Below are 18287 nucleotides of genomic sequence, written 5' to 3'. Positions count from 1 at the left end.
GTGGGAGCTGTCAGACTCGGGGATCTCTTCAACTGACTTCGCCTGTCAGCGGATCCACGAAAAGAAGTACTACGGGATGGACGGCGAGTTATTTTGTCGTATGTCTATAGTCGCTGACTTGGATTGGGTTGGATTGATACGGATTGATACGATCAGTCAGCCATTCGTTCATTCGTTCATGTCTATGTATGAATGGGTTGGTTTTGGGATCTCATCGAGATCAGAGGTACGGGAGAGGTACGGGGTTTGGGCTTGGACTACTCCGGGTACGTGTGTTGGTGTACTGTAAGTAATAAAGTCCGTTGCCAAGTTGCTATTTCTGTAGGTCGTGGAAACAATTAAAAGTTGTTAGGACCCCTTGAGCCTTCCAAGGTTCCTCCCTATCTGCCCTGTCTGCTCTCCCCCTTCCCTCCCCGCCGAGAGCCCCATGTTCCTACCTAAAAAGGCGAGGTCGGGTTAGCTACACGTGTAATTATGCACGCTATGCTTCGCCTGCCCAGTGTTCCGTAAAGTACCCCCTACTTCGAATGGATACAATCTATGTAACTATGATAAACGTTCCATAAGGAAAGACCCGACAAATTGGATAGAGAGATCAACATACATACCGGTCTCCTCATTTAGATGGTATTTAACTATCGTATATAGTTATTATATCGTATACCGACCTTTTTATTCTCGTTTTGTAAAACATTAACATGTCATGACGGAGAATTCCATATAAGAAAAGTAATTTTAAGGTAGTTATTGTTTCTCGTTTGAATTTTTAAGACTTATTAAAGTAATTAGATGTAAATAACTTTAATGTAGATATGCATAAAAAGTAAGGTACATCGGCAGGTACTTTGCCTGCCTTGGCTGGTTGCATTATCCACTACGCCCCTCCTCCACTTTTTTACATGTTGAACGGATTTACTATGTACGTCGTCAAGACTAGAATCTTAGCCGTCGCCTTAAATAAATCTAAGCAGGTAGCAATCATCCAACCCTCTTCCCGCTCAGCCCGATTTCTAGGCTACTGCCGAAGAGTCTGAGAGTCCAATGCCGGACACGTTCCTGAGGACTTTATATTACGTACATACAAACACTACTACATAGACACAATACCTCATACACATACACATCCACATCCACATCCACATACACAAGTATCAGTATCACTTCTCTATGCTCTGCAACGCTACGCCGTCTGCTGTGGGCCATTCATCATCATGAGCGCCATCTCTCTTCGCTCATCTTCTCTATTCGTCTACTTCTTACTCTTCTTTATTATACCCCTCCCTTCCGTTGCTACAAGCCTACCTCGGGTTGCCCCGTCTCGGCTCCACGATGGGCGATCGTATTTCGGCCGCCTGCTCAACTTTCCCTTCGGGTGGGCCTCGAAAAAGTCCAGCAAGAATTTGAACGAGTGGTTCGCAACTCGTCCAAAGCTTGTAGAGAATCTAAGGAGGTATGAAAACGATGTTGTAATAAGGTTCAATGTCTCGACAGGTGCAAACGAGGCGGCTTTAAGAAAGGCTGTTGATCAAATGTTGCTCGATGTCTGGGATTTCACTGATAACTACACTGATATTCGCATTGAAGCACGCCGTATTCGGCCGTTGATGGGTATATTGCCGTCTTCTTTACAAGATAACCATGTCGTTTTGATTCCCGACCTAGCCCGTGCTGTCGCGGCTACCTACCCGTCTAATGCCGCCGCAAACTCCGTTACTCAGTCCCTCTCCAAAGATCGAGGTATCACCCCGGCAAACGACATCCCTTTGCCTAAGAAGCAAGGCGTGGATGACGTCTTCTTTCATGATTACCAGCCGCTCTCTGTCATATATTCGTGGTTGAAGTTGCTCGACTCGATGTTCCGCGGCCGCGGTCTTGTTCGGTTGGTCAACATCGGACGATCGTACGAGGGCCGAGATATACTAGGGTTAAGGGTCGGCACACCCCGTAGCGGCGCGTCCTCGGGTGGCTCAGATACTCGCAAGGATACCATTCTTATTACGGGTGGTGTTCACGCGAGGGAGTGGATATCCATAAGCACAGTAAATTACGTCGCTTGGTCCTTCATCAAGTCTGTTGACGAGGATCCGATGATAGCTAAAATTCTAGAACACTTTGACATCGTCTTCATCCCTGTCTTAAATCCCGATGGATACGAGTACACGTGGGACGTCGACCGGCTATGGCGGAAGTCGAGACAGCGCACCAAGATGCAGTATTGTCCCGGGTTCGATTTGGATCACGCATTCGGCTACCGATGGGATGGAACCCGGCACCAGAGTGAACCGTGCTCTGAGAGTTACGGCGGCGACCAACCCTTCGAGGCCGTCGAAGCCGGTGAATTAGCGGATTGGGTCAGGAACGAGACGGATAGCGGCGTTAATTTCGCGGCTTACCTAGACCTCCACTCTTATTCTCAGCAGGTTTTATATCCGTATGCGTATTCTTGCAACGTCCGTCCGCCTAATATCGAAAATTTAAGGGAGGTAGCTATGAATTTAGCTAAGCACATGAGGCTCTCTAACGGAGAAGTCTACACCACCACGTCGGCCTGCGAAGGGGCCGTCGTAACCGAAAACACAGTAGATACCACACATGATACCCGAAGAGCTCGTGTAGAAGCCGGCGGTGGTTCTGCTATTGATTACATTTTTCATGAATTCGGAGCTCGTTATAGTTACCAAATCAAGCTGCGAGATACGGGAAGCTATGGCTTCCTACTCCCCAGCGAATATATTATTCCAACCGGCGAAGAACTATATCAGGCTATGAAATTTCTTGGAGATTATCTTCTTGGTAATAACGGGCACGAGTCGTGGACCCAATCTACCAACCCCGACCAGAATCCGTCTGAGCCCTTTGATGAGGACGATGAAGAGATAACAGAACTTCGAAAACGGCGCCGAAGACGGTGCGTCGATTGTACATAACTCACATAATCTATCATAATAATGTAAAATATTGTTCATTTAACCCCAGAACCGATGTTACGGTTGGGTACTCAGCTTTGGGTGTCTCATTTCTCTCGCCTTACTATTTTGGTTCTGCCCTGGCCCATCCATGGTAAAAAAGCCAGCTACCTCGGCTCGACCTTAACTCATAGACCAGTGTTCTATATATATATATGTATTGCCTAACCTGGCTAATTGATTGAATATTGTTATTGGACTTTTCGACGTATTATTGGCAAGACTACCTAACCTAGCTTGACCAAGTGGTCTCATATATGTGCATTAGGTATTCGTGTTCAATATCATGTTTCCGAAAAGCGGCTTAGTGGCACAATAGACTGAGCATAGACGTCTTGGCCCATGTACATATTACTTGGGTTACCTAGTGTGGATAAAGATGTCAAGGCTTCATATTTATTCTCGATATTTATCCTCGAAGAAGAAAAATATAAATTTCTATTTCTAAAAAAATCTGCTTTATTTATATCCCTTAACCATAATCTCTTCCCTTTTCGCCCTTTTGCCTTTCCGTACTAATGTACCCGATCTCTACGCCTGAGGAAGCAACTTAACACCAGCAATGACAGCCATAACTTTCAACGCGGTGTCACATAAGGTGCTGATAACGAAACCCTTGGCTCTGCCCGGGGGACCGTACCAGGTGTAACCTATAGCATACCACGTGCGTCCGAAGATCCAGCCGGCGCCAAGGGCGGCGCTCGCAGTCGGGAACCAGAGACCGGAGATGAGTAGGGCGCCGAGGAAGGGTGTTACGTTCTCGACGAAGTTACCGTGGGCGCGCTGAGCGCAGTTGAACTTGTAAGCCTTGGGGTCTTTGGCGGCTTGCTCTTGGCTCGCGTAGGGGATCGGGTAGGTTAGGCCGCTCTGCTTGCGCGCCTTGCCGGACAGCACAAAGTGCAAGGTGTTGACGAAGAATGATGAGGCGGCGACGGTTAGGACGTAACTAAATAGAGCAACGGTGCGGTTAGTAGCCGCGCGGGAAGGAATTAGATATATATGATCTATATCTGGCGGACACGGACGTGCCAATTAAGAGACTGGAAAATGGCGTGCTACGGATTGTTGGTGGTAGATGCAACGCGGATATAAATAAAGTTATCGGCACTTACCCATATTCGCTTGGTACCTGGAGTGCATAGGACGCCATTGTGTGAATATTGATGTATGGATTTGTATGGATTTATAGATATAGAGGGTGGTTTATGTCGTCGATGGTTGGATCTTTTACTCTGAAGAACTTGCAACAGAAGATGAAAAGGGCTTTGTTTTATATAGCGTTACATACTCACGACGGGAGGGACTACTTCCCACACCCCCTTGTTTATACGCTGATCCAGGCTCTCAGCTACTTAGGTATCAAATGATGGTTATCCCGTCCATACTACCTACATACTAATGCGGACCGTATGTGACTAATGCGATAGTCGTCAATTAGCCCGGTTCCCGACTGAAACTACATACATATATCCTATTATTATATGCATTGGGTACTCATATACGTAAAATGCGTCCAGTAGATTAAATCGTGAAGCTTCTACGGAGCTCTGCTGGGTGGAATACCTACTACGTACATAGGTAGCTATGTCGGTATGCGGCTAGACTTTCCTTCTAATAAAATGCCGAGACGGGATATGCTTACACCGGCGGATGTATGGTCAACGTCGAAAAGTGGCCGAGCTAGAAGAATATTTGCTAATGCAATGAGCTTTTTTCATGAGGATCCGCCGAAGAATACCTAAGCTAGAGCTACAAGTCAACATGTATATCTACTATTATGTAATTTCATCTTGAAACGTTCAACGTTTCCACTTTGTACCTTTTTTTAGTTAACGTTAGGTACATACCAAAAGTACAATATATCGGATAAAATAGGTCCGGATAGGTATCCCACTTCATGGAATGGATCCACTTCGATAAGGCTCTAAGAGGCTAGGTACCTAGGTACCTTTCTCCTGACAGCACACGGCTTCTTTGGTCTGTGGTCTTTGGTCTTTGAGAATCTGAAGCTTGTCTTGGTCTTACACTAGGCACGGGAATATCGCCATAATACCTACGGGACTGGATAACTAATACATCTCATAATAGCAAACGGGGAATTTCTGCGAAACTTAATTGCGACGTCGATTATTCGTAACCCACGTAACCCACGATTTCGACTTTTGCCAAAGCTGGCTATTCTACTTCAATAGGCCCTTCCAGGGCCCGTGAAGCTTCACCATGAGTTCCTGTAAGTTGTCATATAAGTTGTCATACAGTCCCTTAAATTCATAATACTTTATAGCCAATCTCGAATGGTATAACTGGTAACTAACATCTCTTTCTTCCCTGCAGTGAAGCAGTTTATTCGCAATGTCCGTGCAGCTAAGACCATCGCCGACGAACGAGCTGTGATCCAAAAGGAGAGCGCTGCTATCAGGGCCAGCTTCCGCGAAGAGAGCCACGACCACAACGTGAGGTGCGCACCAGGCGACCATGATCTCGAAACCTTCGCTGCATTTGCTAACTTACGGCCATCGATAGGCGGAACAATGTCGCCAAACTCCTATACCTGTTCACTCTGGGTGAGAGAACCCATTTCGGTCAAATAGAATGCATCAAGCTGCTCGCATCCCCGAGGTTTGCAGATAAGCGGCTTGGACATCTAGCCACGAGTTTGTTGCTAGACGAAAACCAGGAGGTGCTTACATTAGTTACAAACTCCTTGAAGAAGTATATTATTTATTGTCCTCCCTTAATGCCCCTGATTTCAACTCCAGGCTAACCTTGAATTCCCCCTCCAGTGATCTAGGCCACTCCAACCAATATGTCGTGGGCCTTGCTCTCTGCACCCTGGGAAATATAGCTTCGATCGAGATGTCCCGAGACCTGTTTCCCGAAATCGAGACCCTAGTTTCGACTGCCAACCCTTATATCAGAAGGAAGGCGGCTCTATGCGCTATGCGGATATGCCGAAAGGTTCCCGACTTACAGGAGCATTTCGTTGAGAAGGCGGCGCAACTATTATCGGATAGGAACCATGGCGTACTTCTTTGTGGACTGACGTTAGTTACGAGCATGTGCGAAGCAGAAGAGGAAGAAGGTGGCGACGAAGGAATCATTGATAAGTTCAAGCAGTTCGTCCCAGTTCTAGTCAGGACCTTGAAGGGCCTTGCTACCTCTGGCTATGCCCCTGAGCATGATGTCACTGGTATTACAGACCCTTTCCTACAAGTCAAGATTCTCCGATTACTTCGGGTCCTCGTTCGCGGTGATGCCGAGGGTACAGAACAGATCAACGACATCCTCGCCCAGGTCGCCACGAACACCGATTCGTCTAAGAACGTTGGTAACTCGATCTTGTACGAAGCTGTCCGGACAATCCTCGACATTGAGGCGGACTCGGGCCTCCGAGTTCTTGGCGTGAACATTCTTGGCAAGTTCCTTTCCAACCGTGATAACAATATCAGATACGTTGCCCTCAACACATTGATTAAAGTCGTCGCTATCGAACCAAACGCTGTTCAACGGCATCGTAATACGATCCTAGAATGTCTACGAGATCCCGATATCAGCATTAGGAGACGCGCTCTAGACCTGAGTTTCACTCTGATCAATGAGAGCAATGTACGAGTACTCATTCGAGAGCTGCTTGCCTTCCTCGAAGTTGCCGACAATGAGTTCAAGCCTAGCATGACAAGTCAAATTGGTATCGCAGCCGACCGGTACGCCCCTAACAAGCGGTGGCATGTCGACACTATGCTGCGAGTCCTGACTCTCGCGGGGAACTACGTCAAGGAACCCATTATGGCCTCGTTTGTCCGACTCGTAGCAACAACCCCAGAACTTCAGACGTATGCCGTTCAAAAGCTATACGCAAATTTAAAGAAAGATATTACCCAGGAAAGCTTAACCCAAGCAGGCGCATGGTGTATTGGTGAATATGGTGATTCCCTACTCAGGGGCGGACAATATGAAGAGGAGGAATTGGTTCAAGAGGTTAAAGAACACGAAATTGTCGACCTTTTCAACACCATTCTTAACAGCAGCTACGGTACCCAAGTGTCTACCGAATATATCGTCACGGCCCTAGTCAAACTGAGTACGCGGTTTTCAGATCAGAACCAGATAGAACGCATTAAACGACTACTAGAAACTCACCAGACCAGCTTGGATGTCGAGGTACAGCAAAGAACTGTCGAGTATGGCAACCTATTTTTGTACGACGACATACGCCGTGGTGTCTTGGAGAAGATGCCGCCACCGCAGATCAAGGAGGAGTCAAGAGTATTGGGCGAAGCCACCAAGAAACCCAAGAAGGGAGCTAATCGCAGGTCGAAACTTATCACCAAGCCCACAACGGATCAGGACTTGCTTGACCTGATGGGAGACAGCACCACTACACCCTTAGCTTCACCTACAAGTGGAGGCCCAAGCAACACTGACTTACTTGCCGATATTCTCGGCGGCAGCACAACTTCACCCCAGGCTGCCTCTCCGCCACCTCAGAGTAACACGGCATCGATCATGGATCTCTTCTCCCAAGGTTCTGCCTCCAGCCCGGCGCCTACCAGCTCGGGCCTAGGCGACCTGGCATCACTCAGTACTCCTCCGCCCCAACAAGCTGCAGCAGCTCCGCCACCGGCCGGTATCCCATGCTATAACGCCAACGGTCTCAACATCACTCTTCAACTACAGCGCAACGCCGAGGGGGCCGTACAAGTCCTAGGCCGTTTCCGGAATACTTCCGGCGGCCTGCTCTCCAACGTTGGCTTACAAGCAGCAGTGCCGAAGTCACAAAAGCTGCAGTTGATGAGCATATCCAACTCCGATATCGCGCCCGGAACTGAAGCTACTCAAATGATGCGGATCACGGGAAGTAAAGGGGTAAGTTTATTTTCCAGATTATATAATACATATCCTCCAGCTATTCCGAAGTAATAAGCTGACATTGTATAACCTATCTAGCCTCTCCGTTTAATGTTACGAATCGGCTACTCTCACCCGTCGGCGGGGCAGGTTATGGATCAGGTCAAGTGGACGGAACCGTCTTAGCGATGTGATGCGACGTGGTAGAAGCAGGTATAATAAAAGGCGTCTTTATGGATTGGTTGTACTTGTGCCATCCGTTTCGAGATGGATGAACGGCTCTCGCGCTCGCGAAGACACGGTGACTACATATGCAACTATGTGACGGGTTCCTTGGACCTGATAGCTAGTGTAGATGAGCGAGTAGTGAGTGTTTGAATGCTACTAGAAGGTTGAGTCTTCGATTCGGTAGATTTGCCTTGCTTTGCTTTGCTAGTTGTGATAACTATGGCAATATACAACCCGGTATTATGAGTATTGCTAATATAAGTTTCGAGGATTTACGTACTAACATATACAGAGGTAGTTATATTAGCTTTTTGTGATATGATGTGAAATGGCCCTTGGCAGTGGCTCTACTATTATAGACCATGCCGTAGACGTAAGTAACGATATTGGTCTGAGCAACTATCTCAGTACCGTCTTCGCTATTATAACCTACAAACTCCTTACCAACTGTCTATTCGACATCTCCCTCTTCATAATCCTCGCCTCCATCTTCCTCACCATCACCATTATCATAATACCCATACTCCTCCTCCGCATCCCCTTCCGCATCATCATCCCCTTCCAAATCCTCCACATCCCATGAGTTCTCCATCGGAGTCGTAGTATCATTCTCACCAACCATATCATCATCCGGCTCCAAATCATCCCCTCCAGGCGTGGACACACCATCCGCCGCAGCAGATCCAGGTTTCTGCTTCTGCGTAGGAGGACGGCGCTTATACAACCTCGTATCGAGCTCCTCCATGGGCCGCAAGAAGGGTTCTAGCGTCAGGCCCAGCGGCTTATCCGTGATATCCGGGAACGGGCGGATCCGATCTTCCAGGAAGGAATTATACAGGAACCCGGGCTTCTGCGGTCGGTCGTCGTCGGATCCCATACGGCCCCTCTTGATAGCCACCATTTTGACCTTCATGACCATTTTGACCTTGCCCCACGTACCCTTATGATACCACCCCGAATCCTTCAAATCGCAGGTATCCCTCAGCGGCGCGCGGTCGATAATGCCGCGCACGAACGGATCCGTGATGTCGCATACTTGCCAGAACTTGCCGTCGGTGGAGTAATCCTCGCCGTTCCAGAGGTGGCTGTCGCTGTTCTCACGCATGCGCCTCTTGGTCTGGCCCTTGCGCACGACTTCCCAGGGGATCTTCTTGGTGCCGACGATGTTGCGCTCCAGCTTGAACGCTAGCGTCTGGTAGATGCGGAAGCTGGGGTCGGGGCGCGGGTCCACGCCGTACTTGATGAAGGCGTCACGCCAGGGCCCGCCGCGAAATTGGTACCCGATGAGCTGGAGGGCGATCCGGAGGACTGAGTCCGAGAAGTCGCCCGTGATGCGGTTGAGGATGGCGCGGCGGGTCCAGATCGGTCGCTCGTCCATCAGCTTATGGAGTTGGTTCATGAGCCCCTCTGGTACTTTCATGGCTGGCTCTCGGCGGGGTTTCTCGGGCACGGGGTACTGGTTGTTGTTGATGAAGTGGCCGTACGAGTGTTTTTTCCTGCCTTGGATGTTGATGAGCTGCTGCTTGCCCCCTGAGTCCCCTTCGACCTTAGTGTTGGGGTTCTGCTCGTAGTTGTAGTTGAATCCAATAACCCGGTCTGTAAAGTGTGGTGGAGGTATTATCTCCTGACCAGGACCCGTGGCTACGCCAGGGGCGAATTTGATCCTCCGCAGCTTTGAGACTGGATAAGATGTTAGTAAAGAAGGAGATAGCTAGTAGAATATGCCAGGTGTCTCTTTTACCTTTCATTGGAAGCATATGCTCGGCAATATTTGTTAAGAAGGAAGGGTTTGTGTTGGCGAACTGGAAATCGGCCAGGCCTCGATATCTGTGAGTAGCGTGAATACTTCCGACAGCTTCTACTTGATAGTCTTCGGGATTATCCTGCATCTTTCGGAGAATAGATTTGGGCAAATCTTGTCGACCCTGTGAGCTGACTCGTTCAGTCCCCGAGATGGAGGATGTGCCATCTGTGAAAGCGACATCTCCTGTAAATGGCTCGTTGCTTCCCCTCTTCCGTTTCCTGCCTGTCCTCTTAGGGACAGTGATCTTGAGCAGGATGTTGTTAGTGGTTGCATGGTGTGATACGATGGGCTTTGACGTAGGGTTCTCGGGCCGGAACCATAGGGGGACCGAGCTGGGCTCTGCCGAGTCCATGAGAAGCTATCATTGCTGATTAGTTGCTTGCGCCTGCGAGGAATACCGATTTACCTACTTTCTGAAAGTCTGGGTCCGGTCCAAAGGTAGCTAGCCCTTTGTCAAGGTTGAGAATAACACAGGGGTGTTCTATGGCGGCTATTTTTCTCGGGGGAACTTCGAAGATAGGGGCACCGGCTGAGTCGTCGGCGTCATCGGCGTCGTCAGCGTCGTCGACTTCATCATCCACATAGTACGAATCATCTTCGACTTCCATCATGGTTGATATGATACACGGTCGAAAAGGATTTTAAGCCTTATAACTATACGAATTTACAGAAACTTGTAGGATTGTAAAGGAGAACGCTCGATATCAGTTCTCAAGTGTAGCACAAATACCGTTGTAGTGGCTTGCTTAATATGCTGTGCGAAGTTCTGTGATAGTTCTGTGATATTTGATAATTGACTAGGTTACAGCTCTTGAATGGCGCTTCGGTTTCAAAACAATGCGCCACGTTTCCTCGACATAATAGGTCTTCGTGTCTATCCTTTCTTTGTAAGCTTTAAAACATTGAAAGCTGTTGGAGTTTAGAGATATGATATCTTATGAAATGATATCTTATGAAGTTAACCATAATAACTTTCAATCTCTAAAATGGGAGGAGCCAATATAGTGCGAAGCATAGTGTATAGTGTCACCTGACATCGAATATTCAGCCTATGGGCAAAACCCAATTAAATCTTGTACACACAAGGTGCACTGTACTGTAGTCTGTATGTACCTAGGTAGTTATTCTCTTAAGTGTTACAGTTAGGTCGTCACTGAGATCCGCAGTAATTTACGGCAGTTGTTATGTGCCTGCCGAAGTAAAGCCTCTCATTTTTTCCCCCCTCGGCATAATTTAAACTTATTACCATTATACAATGGTAAGCGGCCATTATATTATGGAATGTTTTTACCAAGCTTACTCACATATAAAGATAAGTTTCGTTTTTCGTTAAAAGGTGTACGTGAATAAGTAAATCGCTGTTTGATTGGATCAATTCTGCCCCGCCAACTGGCTTGTGATTCGACACGGCTCTTCACTATGTATGTACATATGAAGCATAAATCATGTAACAGACCCCACATGTACGTAATAACGGCAGCTGGCAGTGAGTTGAGCCTTGCACAAATATATGAATGCATAATATGCAGGTCCATGAGTACAACCAAACCTGCATTATTTAAAAAACGACTTGGCTTCTTCGGGTACGATATCAATTAACGGTTAGAAAGCCTGATGATAGTAATAAAGTTTTCATCATATCAACCACTCTCCGAGGTTATATCAAATTGAATATTTATTGCCGTGGTTGTAACCTTTAATTCTTTAGTGTACAGAAATGTACAAATCACGTACATAGCTGGCAAACTCGATATTGTTGCTAGGGCACATAGGTATGCATTGTAGAGGTGAGGTACTTTAAGTACTTTATATTAACTACATACATTATGTACACTATAACATGTAAGTATCTAAGGTACATTACTGGGAAGGTACCTCTGGTTAGTTGTGGATTATGTACCTGTTAGATACCCTACCCGCATGCATCCCATGCGTGTACTTAATGTACATTCAATACCTCTGGGCTGGATGTATCATAGGCCACTTCCCTTTGGCACCTGCGAAAGTGGCCCTATGGAAGATCACCGGAGTCCCTAAAACTAAACCCGCCTAATGCCTTACTGTCTACCACTCACTCACACTGCTGGCTCGTGTGTGTAGACGCAGAACGCTTCTCCACCTTCCACAACGACAACTCAAACTTCATATCTTTCTAAACTTGTTCAACATTCGACACCCCCGTTCGTTAGTCTCTCTCTCTCAAGCTAAGAGGCTCAGTTTGAGCTATCTTGCATGAGCTATTGCTGTTAATTGTTTAACTACAACCCGCTGCTAATTCGCTTAGTCGACTTTATGCGACAGCCACTCTCCCGCAGCGCCGTCCCGCCTCCTTAAGCCTAACACTGTTAATTCATGAATCTCTCTGCCTTGTACCAAACAGACGGTGAATCCACAACCTAATTCTACTACCCGTTCATCCGATCACCCACTTCTTAACTTCTACTATCGTCATATTTCTTTTTGTGTTTTTCAAAGCACTCGGGCCTTGTTACGGCGACGCGTCTATTGACGCTATACTCTATCAACTTTCAATCTCCTATAACAACATCCTAACGAGACGAGAGAGTCGAGTGTCCCCACCCCGCCGTAAGTAGGGGCCTCGACTTACAAAACAAAGATGAAGGGCTTCAGGCGAGCGGTATGTCTACTTATTTATTTATTTCATGCTTATTCTCAAAAGCTGTCATTCTCCCCGCTAGTATATACACGTCGCTAACCAATCACTACCGGATAGCTCTCGCGAGGCAAGGACAGCAAGTCCACCAAGAAGAATAAGGATTCCAAAGATGGCACGGCTTCGCCTTCGTCTAGTGGTTCTCGAGAGACCCAGTCGCCTGTATTGACACCCTCTTCCTCTACCTCGACGCTGAACGATATCAGAAACAAGCCCCTCCCTCCCAATAATGCTGGAACACATGGTGGTGATCATGGTAGCTCTGCTTTGCAAAGCCAGGCTGGCCAAGCACCTGGCGCTCTGCCCGACAGGTTTGGCAATGTTGGCGCTCAGCAGTCGCCGAATGGTGCTGCTACCCCTCGACATGGTGGTACCCTTCCGCCGACCGTGGTCATTAGCCCGAGTGCTCCAGTAGGCCAGACCCCCTTTTCTTTCCATAATTCTAAGATGACGACTAACCAATCTTTGTCCGTAGCACATTCCACCTCCCGGCGCTGCAGAGACCATGCCGCACGATCTTGCTCCACCCAAAGCCGGCTCAAAATCCATTGTCTTTGACCGTCTCCACCAGACACCGAAAGATGTTCCCGAGGGTCTCAGGACACCGAGGAGGCAAAACTCGTCGCGATTTGACATCTCGACCCACCGAGAACTAGAAAAGCTACCAGGGTTTCATGAAGTACCGCCTAACCGACGACAAGAGCTTTTCATGCAGAAGATTGACCAGTGCAATGTCATTTTTGACTTCAACGATGCTAGTGCCGACATGAAGTCCAAGGAGATCAAGCGTCTAGCCCTACATGAGCTACTTGACTACATAGCCAATAACCGTCAAGTTATTACGGAACCAATGTATCCTCGTGTCGTTGAGATGTTCGCAAAGAACCTATTCCGCCCGATCCCTCCGCCTATGAACCCGCAAGGCGAAGCATTTGATCCCGAGGAAGACGAGCCTGTGCTAGAGGTGGCCTGGCCCCATATCCAGGTTGTCTATGAGTTCTTTTTGCGATTTATCGAAAGCCAAGACTTCAACACGAACATCGCTAAAGCCTATATTGATCATAGCTTTGTGCTTCAGCTCTTAGAGCTTTTTGACTCGGAAGACCCACGCGAGCGAGACTTCCTCAAGACGACCTTACATCGCATCTACGGAAAGTTCTTAAACCTCCGTTCTTTCATCCGACGTTCTATCAACAACGTTTTCTTCCAGTTCACCTACGAGACGGAGAGATTCAATGGCGTGGCCGAGCTGCTTGAGATTCTCGGCTCCATTATTAACGGATTCGCCCTGCCTCTCAAAGAGGAGCATAAGCTATTTTTGACTAGGGTGTTACTCCCTCTCCACAAAGTGAAGAGTCTTAGCATGTACCACCCTCAACTCGCGTACTGTATTGTTCAATTCCTCGAAAAGGATGCCTCGCTTACCGAGGATGTCGTTCTCGGCCTTCTCCGATACTGGCCAAAAGTCAACAGCACCAAGGAGGTTATGTACCTCAATGAGGTTGAGGACATTTTCGAGGTAATGGACCCTGCAGAATTCACAAAGGTCCAGGAGCCGCTGTTCCACCAGCTTGCCAAATCCGTCGCAAGCCCTCATTTCCAGGTCGCAGAGCGAGCCCTGTATTTCTGGAACAATGAGTATTTCTGCAACCTCGTGAGCGATAACGTCGATATCATCCTGCCCATTATGTTCGCACCGCTTTACGAGAATTCTAAGGGACACTGGAACAGGTGAGAAACTGAGGACCAAGTAGTTATTACCTGAGACTAACAGAATGAAATAGAACAATTCATGGGATGGTGTACAATGCGATGAAGCTCTTTATGGATATCAACCCGCAGCTTTTCGACGACTGCTCTCACGAATATACAGAACAGCAAAATAATGCTGCAGCCAGGGAAGCTCTACGAGAGAGGAAATGGGCCGCTATCACAGAGCAGGCTAATAAGAGGAAATCCAACGGCGCCTCTGGGAATGGTACCCCGGCTTCAAAACCATTGAATATAATGCCGCGAGTTGAAGAAGCCGATTCGGTTACGGAGGATAACCAGAAGAGGTTGGATTCGTTGAAGCTTCAGGATGCTGACAGAACTAATCGCCGTACCAACACGCACGAGCGGCAGGGTTCGGCTAGCTCTGCGCGGAGTCAGCGGTGATCTTGATTCCTGTTCCTCCTCCTATCCCTTGCGAACTCTCTCCCACGAAGAGCATTTCAGAAGTGCTCGACTTCTTTTACGATAGAACTTGTAGGCGACGATGACCTGGTTTACACGAACCTCATAAAAATTCTATTTCGTTTTATCCATACACCATCACAGCCCATTGTTTCCAGTAAGCATCGGGTTGTTCTCTCAGCCTAACTTGCGCGGTACTTGACGTCGACTTCGACCTTTGTGTGCGGACTTGACTTGCGTTTTTGGTCGCAAACAGGTAATGTTTGATATCGGCTTGAAGCGGGTCTGTCAGCCTCTGATCCTTCGGCAATACTTTGGATTGGGTCAACATCCGGGATGTCAAGTGCACGTTAGGTGGTTTTTTTCTTTTTTAAATTTCCCAGTACATACTTGATGGCTTTGTATGTCGTCCGAATTCCCCTATTCCCGTCTTCGATATACAGAATTCGGTTAAGGGGGTTAGCAACCGCGCTTACTCTACGTGACGTGAGACGGTGCTCATTATTCGTACACCTACGAAGCCTTGATAAAAGCGACCATCGTTGCGGGAGCGTGAGAATTAGGTATACTCGGAGGACACGACATAGGGGAAGAAGGTAAGGCAGAGGAGATGGACTGGACTGGGCCATCCATGCATGCTGAGAAAAGTGTATTCGGCGGTTCTAAGCGTCAAAGCGCCAACGCCCTAGGGGAAGAGGGAAGTTTAGTAGGGGTTCTGGAAAGCTTGTTCTGCCATCTGTGCAAAGCAAGCAGCAGTGCTTCTCGATCAATGCATGGAATTTTTTGTCTTTTGTCAGGATTGACGGGGAAGAGGAAGGGGAGGGGGCGGTGGCAGATCAGATATTATATTATGTCGTTGTTTTTTTGTTGTTTCGTCTGGCGGCTCCCGTCGCGGCGTCTAGAGGATGGAAATAAGGGCAATGATGATCATCAGCAACAAACGGCTGGTTTAGCTTTGCGAAACGATAATGTCAATCTTGATAGACCTTGTTTTGTGTGTGTGTGTCTAATGTGTGGTCTGGCATGGTGGGTTGATGCGCCCACACGCTGGGTTTTTCGTACTGAAAAGGTGTGAAAGTCGCCACTGTTTGAGTAAAGGGGTACTTAATGGTGAGAGTGCATATGTTGTGAGGAGATGTTGATCGGAATCGGTTGGCGAGCAATAAGTATCTTGGTCTTAATTCTTAATTAGGAACCCATCCGTCCTATCGCTTTGCCCTGTACGAGTAGGATAATACTATTTAATTATTATAACCAACAGTGCCTCATATCTCGAGAGCGAGTTACCGAACTGACTTCACCGTATACGAAGCACCACTATTCTATTTTAATTCTTTATTTTACTCGTTCGTATTATCCAAATAAAGATAATATGGCGACTACTGCAGTAGATAGCCTAGCTTTGGTAGTTGGTACATATATATACATCATCCATCTCTGCCCCCTTTTCTTTCCACACGACTATTCCTCAACATACCCCAACGCCTGGCCCACCTTGACTTTCTGCCCCTTCTCCACGGCCCATGCAAACCCGCGTTTTGCACCGGGGTTCCCAGCAACCGGGGCTTCGAAGACGAGTACGATGGTGCTGCCGAGCTTGAAGCCGCCCATCTCCTCGCCGCGGCGCAGGGCGTAGCCGCCTAACACACTGCTGGCTGCTGCATACGAGGCCTCGGCGAAGCCGGCGTATGGCTCGCCCCGCGCGGCGGCCTCTTCGGCGGCGCGCTCGGCCGCTGTATCGGTTAGGAGCGAATTCGTTCGGAGTTCGCGATCGAAGTTGATGGTGATGGAGCCGACATTGGTTGCGCCTACGGGCACAAAGCTAAAGAAGCCCCAGCGCCATCGGCCGAGGAGGACCACCCGCTCGTTTAGTGTGAATAAGCCAGGTAGTGTGCGTTGCAGGTATGGCGACACGGAGTATAGCTCCCCCGCGAAGTGCCGCCGTCGCTCTACTACCCAGTTCGCTGGCGAGTGGAATCGGTGGTAGTCACCTGGTGCTAGGTACACGACCGCATAGTAGAGGGCTGTCCGGTTCTCCGGCGATAAGAGCGCGTACCAGGGTTTTTCACCGAGCGCTAGGTCCGCTCGTACCTCGGAGACGGCACCGGGACTAGACGGGGTGGCGGCTTGGTCGCCTAACTTCTTGCTGGGGCTTTCGTGGGCCTTGTCCGGTCCAGAGAGGAGGTTAGGTAGAGTGTAAGAGATACCATTTACTCGTGCAAATTCTTCATCTGACGAGACGAGCGATTCGTCTCCGCGCTTTGGCGTTGGCGACTGGTCGGGGATCTCGTTTCCTTCACCAGACAAGCTGGGCGTAGGTGTGTGCTTACCTAGTAGCGCGTCAACGGTATATGTCATGCCTTTGACCTGCTCGATATCATTGCCCTCGATTTTTCCGAACTGTAGCACACGCCCATCGGCAGGCGATAGCAATGCGTTGGGATTCGGGTCCAATGGCCGAACACCGGGCTTCAGCGTTCGATAGAAGAAGGCCGAGAGGTTAGGGTATGTACGGAGGTCTGGCTCGGATACTTCGTCCAAGTTGACGCCGAATATGAATGAGTACAATTTGAAACCGGGGACTCGTAGATAGTAGGGGATGGTGAGTTCATTGAACTTGCCCCATAACCTTGACAATGCCTTCAGAGGCAGAGTTGACATTACCTTCACTTGCCTAATGAGAGCGGGTCAGCCACGAGGTTGACGAAAATAGGTGTTGTATATATCGAGCTCATACCATGGGCCATCCGGTCGTACTCGCGCTCGTTTCCTAGGGCGAACACCAGGTTCATCGCTATCTGAAGCCTCTTTTTCGAGCCTTTCCTTCTCGCGAGCTTGCGTTTTGTAGAACTGCATTAACCCAAGGAAAGCAATTCCTAAGCCGACAGGTATAGGATACCATTTAACTTTCGTCTCTTTGAGCGCGCTTCGCAGTCTTGACCCGAAGCGCTGACTATTTTGGTATTTCTGCGACGTATGATGAAAATATACCCTGGGCGAGGCTACAAGATGCTTCGTCGACCGTCCCGTCGCGGCAGTATACGTTTGTCGAAGCATGCATGGCGATATCGGGCGACTCAATGCGGGCGTATGCCCTCGGACAGACGCCGAGCATAGACTTGCCATTGACATGCCTTATGTCTCTAAGATCTTTATATAAATCGTCTCATTAAAGTTTCTGAGGGGAGGGAAAAAAAGACACGCTAATAAATGGCTAGCTCTAAGTCGATACGTATGTCAATTGAATCAAGCAAGACCCCATACGAACACTAGGGTTTACTTCTATAGTTCTATGTATTAGAACTGAAGTCGTACATACATAGTGTAATAATTGGAAATGTTGGAGATTTGAAGTTTGTTACTGGCCAAATGCCAAATGCAGCACCGGCGGCAGACTGGGAAGACCCTCAATGACGCAGGGCAGGTGGAGCTGAAGAGCTATCCCTTTTCAGCTTGATTACGAGGCGGCGGCAGCTGGCAGAGTCTATGTAATCTGTCGTTAGGTACCTAGGTATTGTACCTTTTGCTGCTTCGTAGCTGCTTGTATGCATTCCGTAAGGTTTAGTGTTATCCGATGTGGAGTAATTACCCA

At 48.3% G+C, this 18287-nt stretch overlaps 6 protein-coding genes across 6 annotated transcripts; 3 read left to right on the top strand and 3 right to left on the bottom strand.

Annotated features, from left to right (window-relative positions):
• Window positions 1-928: 928 nt before the first annotated feature.
• Window positions 929-3068, top strand: F5Y00DRAFT_246146 (uncharacterized protein). The gene has a single exon (XM_048009093.1). It carries the CDS (start codon window positions 1212-1214, stop codon window positions 2925-2927), a length of 1716 nt encoding a protein of 571 aa, XP_047861481.1. The 5' UTR covers window positions 929-1211; the 3' UTR covers window positions 2928-3068.
• Window positions 3069-3181: 113 nt separating this feature from the next.
• Window positions 3182-4123, bottom strand: F5Y00DRAFT_246145 (membrane-associated proteins in eicosanoid and glutathione metabolism). Its single transcript, XM_048009092.1, has 2 exons — window positions 4079-4123; window positions 3182-3912 (listed from the first exon to the last, which is right to left on the bottom strand). The coding sequence occupies exons 1-2, from the start codon at window positions 4114-4116 to the stop codon at window positions 3498-3500; spliced, it is 453 nt and encodes a 150-aa protein (XP_047861480.1). The 5' UTR covers window positions 4117-4123; the 3' UTR covers window positions 3182-3497.
• Window positions 4124-4770: 647 nt separating this feature from the next.
• On the top strand, window positions 4771-8218 carry F5Y00DRAFT_246139 (Adaptor protein complex AP-1 gamma subunit). The gene is made up of 6 exons (XM_048009091.1): window positions 4771-4996; window positions 5055-5196; window positions 5301-5424; window positions 5490-5678; window positions 5750-7832; window positions 7914-8218. The coding sequence occupies exons 2-6, from the start codon at window positions 5187-5189 to the stop codon at window positions 7998-8000; spliced, it is 2493 nt and encodes an 830-aa protein (XP_047861479.1). The 5' UTR covers window positions 4771-4996; window positions 5055-5186; the 3' UTR covers window positions 8001-8218.
• Window positions 8219-8304: 86 nt separating this feature from the next.
• On the bottom strand, window positions 8305-10789 carry F5Y00DRAFT_167432 (RNA polymerase III transcription factor IIIC subunit-domain-containing protein). Its single transcript, XM_048004804.1, has 3 exons — window positions 10257-10789; window positions 9784-10204; window positions 8305-9722 (listed from the first exon to the last, which is right to left on the bottom strand). The coding sequence occupies exons 1-3, from the start codon at window positions 10455-10457 to the stop codon at window positions 8494-8496; spliced, it is 1851 nt and encodes a 616-aa protein (XP_047861478.1). The 5' UTR covers window positions 10458-10789; the 3' UTR covers window positions 8305-8493.
• A 1444-nt stretch (window positions 10790-12233) lies between these two features.
• On the top strand, window positions 12234-14991 carry F5Y00DRAFT_167395 (protein phosphatase 2A regulatory B subunit). Its single transcript, XM_048004803.1, has 4 exons — window positions 12234-12484; window positions 12581-12931; window positions 12996-14251; window positions 14305-14991. Exons 1-4 carry the CDS (start codon window positions 12464-12466, stop codon window positions 14675-14677), a joined length of 2001 nt encoding a protein of 666 aa, XP_047861477.1. The 5' UTR covers window positions 12234-12463; the 3' UTR covers window positions 14678-14991.
• A 1024-nt stretch (window positions 14992-16015) lies between these two features.
• F5Y00DRAFT_246133 (phosphatidylserine decarboxylase) lies at window positions 16016-18115 on the bottom strand. The gene is made up of 2 exons (XM_048009090.1): window positions 17433-18115; window positions 16016-17369 (listed from the first exon to the last, which is right to left on the bottom strand). The coding sequence occupies exons 1-2, from the start codon at window positions 17825-17827 to the stop codon at window positions 16157-16159; spliced, it is 1608 nt and encodes a 535-aa protein (XP_047861476.1). The 5' UTR covers window positions 17828-18115; the 3' UTR covers window positions 16016-16156.
• Between the last annotated feature and the right edge of the window lie 172 nt (window positions 18116-18287).

The sequence above is a fragment of the Daldinia vernicosa genome, assembly GCF_022497035.1.
Source record: "Daldinia vernicosa strain CBS 139.73 unplaced genomic scaffold F5Y00scaffold_55, whole genome shotgun sequence".
Taxonomy (NCBI): domain Eukaryota; kingdom Fungi; phylum Ascomycota; class Sordariomycetes; order Xylariales; family Hypoxylaceae; genus Daldinia; species Daldinia vernicosa.
Note: the sequence above shows the minus strand (reverse complement) of the source record. Positions and strands in the feature narration are given on the sequence as shown.

Coding starts and splice junctions, on each gene's coding strand:
- F5Y00DRAFT_246146 (XM_048009093.1), top strand. CDS start 1,212: ATGAGCGCCATCTCTCTTCGCTCATCTTCTCTATTCGTCTACTTCTTA.
- F5Y00DRAFT_246145 (XM_048009092.1), bottom strand. CDS start 4,116: ATGGCGTCCTATGCACTCCAGGTACCAAGCGAATATGG. Junction 3,913..4,078: donor CAGGTACCAAGCGAATATGG/GTAAGTGCCGAT, acceptor TGCTCTATTTAG/TTACGTCCTAACCGTCGCCG.
- F5Y00DRAFT_246139 (XM_048009091.1), top strand. Junction 5,425..5,489: donor AGCCACGACCACAACGTGAG/GTGCGCACCAGG, acceptor GGCCATCGATAG/GCGGAACAATGTCGCCAAAC. Junction 5,679..5,749: donor GTTACAAACTCCTTGAAGAA/GTATATTATTTA, acceptor TTCCCCCTCCAG/TGATCTAGGCCACTCCAACC.
- F5Y00DRAFT_167432 (XM_048004804.1), bottom strand. CDS start 10,457: ATGATGGAAGTCGAAGATGATTCGTACTATGTGGATGATGAAGTCGAC. Junction 10,205..10,256: donor CGGACCCAGACTTTCAGAAA/GTAGGTAAATCG, acceptor CAGCAATGATAG/CTTCTCATGGACTCGGCAGA. Junction 9,723..9,783: donor GCATATGCTTCCAATGAAAG/GTAAAAGAGACA, acceptor CATCTTATCCAG/TCTCAAAGCTGCGGAGGATC.
- F5Y00DRAFT_167395 (XM_048004803.1), top strand. CDS start 12,464: ATGAAGGGCTTCAGGCGAGCG. Junction 12,485..12,580: donor TGAAGGGCTTCAGGCGAGCG/GTATGTCTACTT, acceptor ACTACCGGATAG/CTCTCGCGAGGCAAGGACAG. Junction 12,932..12,995: donor TCATTAGCCCGAGTGCTCCA/GTAGGCCAGACC, acceptor CTTTGTCCGTAG/CACATTCCACCTCCCGGCGC.
- F5Y00DRAFT_246133 (XM_048009090.1), bottom strand. CDS start 17,827: ATGTCAATGGCAAGTCTATGCTCGGCGTCTGTCCGAGGGCATACGCCC. Junction 17,370..17,432: donor GTACGACCGGATGGCCCATG/GTATGAGCTCGA, acceptor CGCTCTCATTAG/GCAAGTGAAGGTAATGTCAA.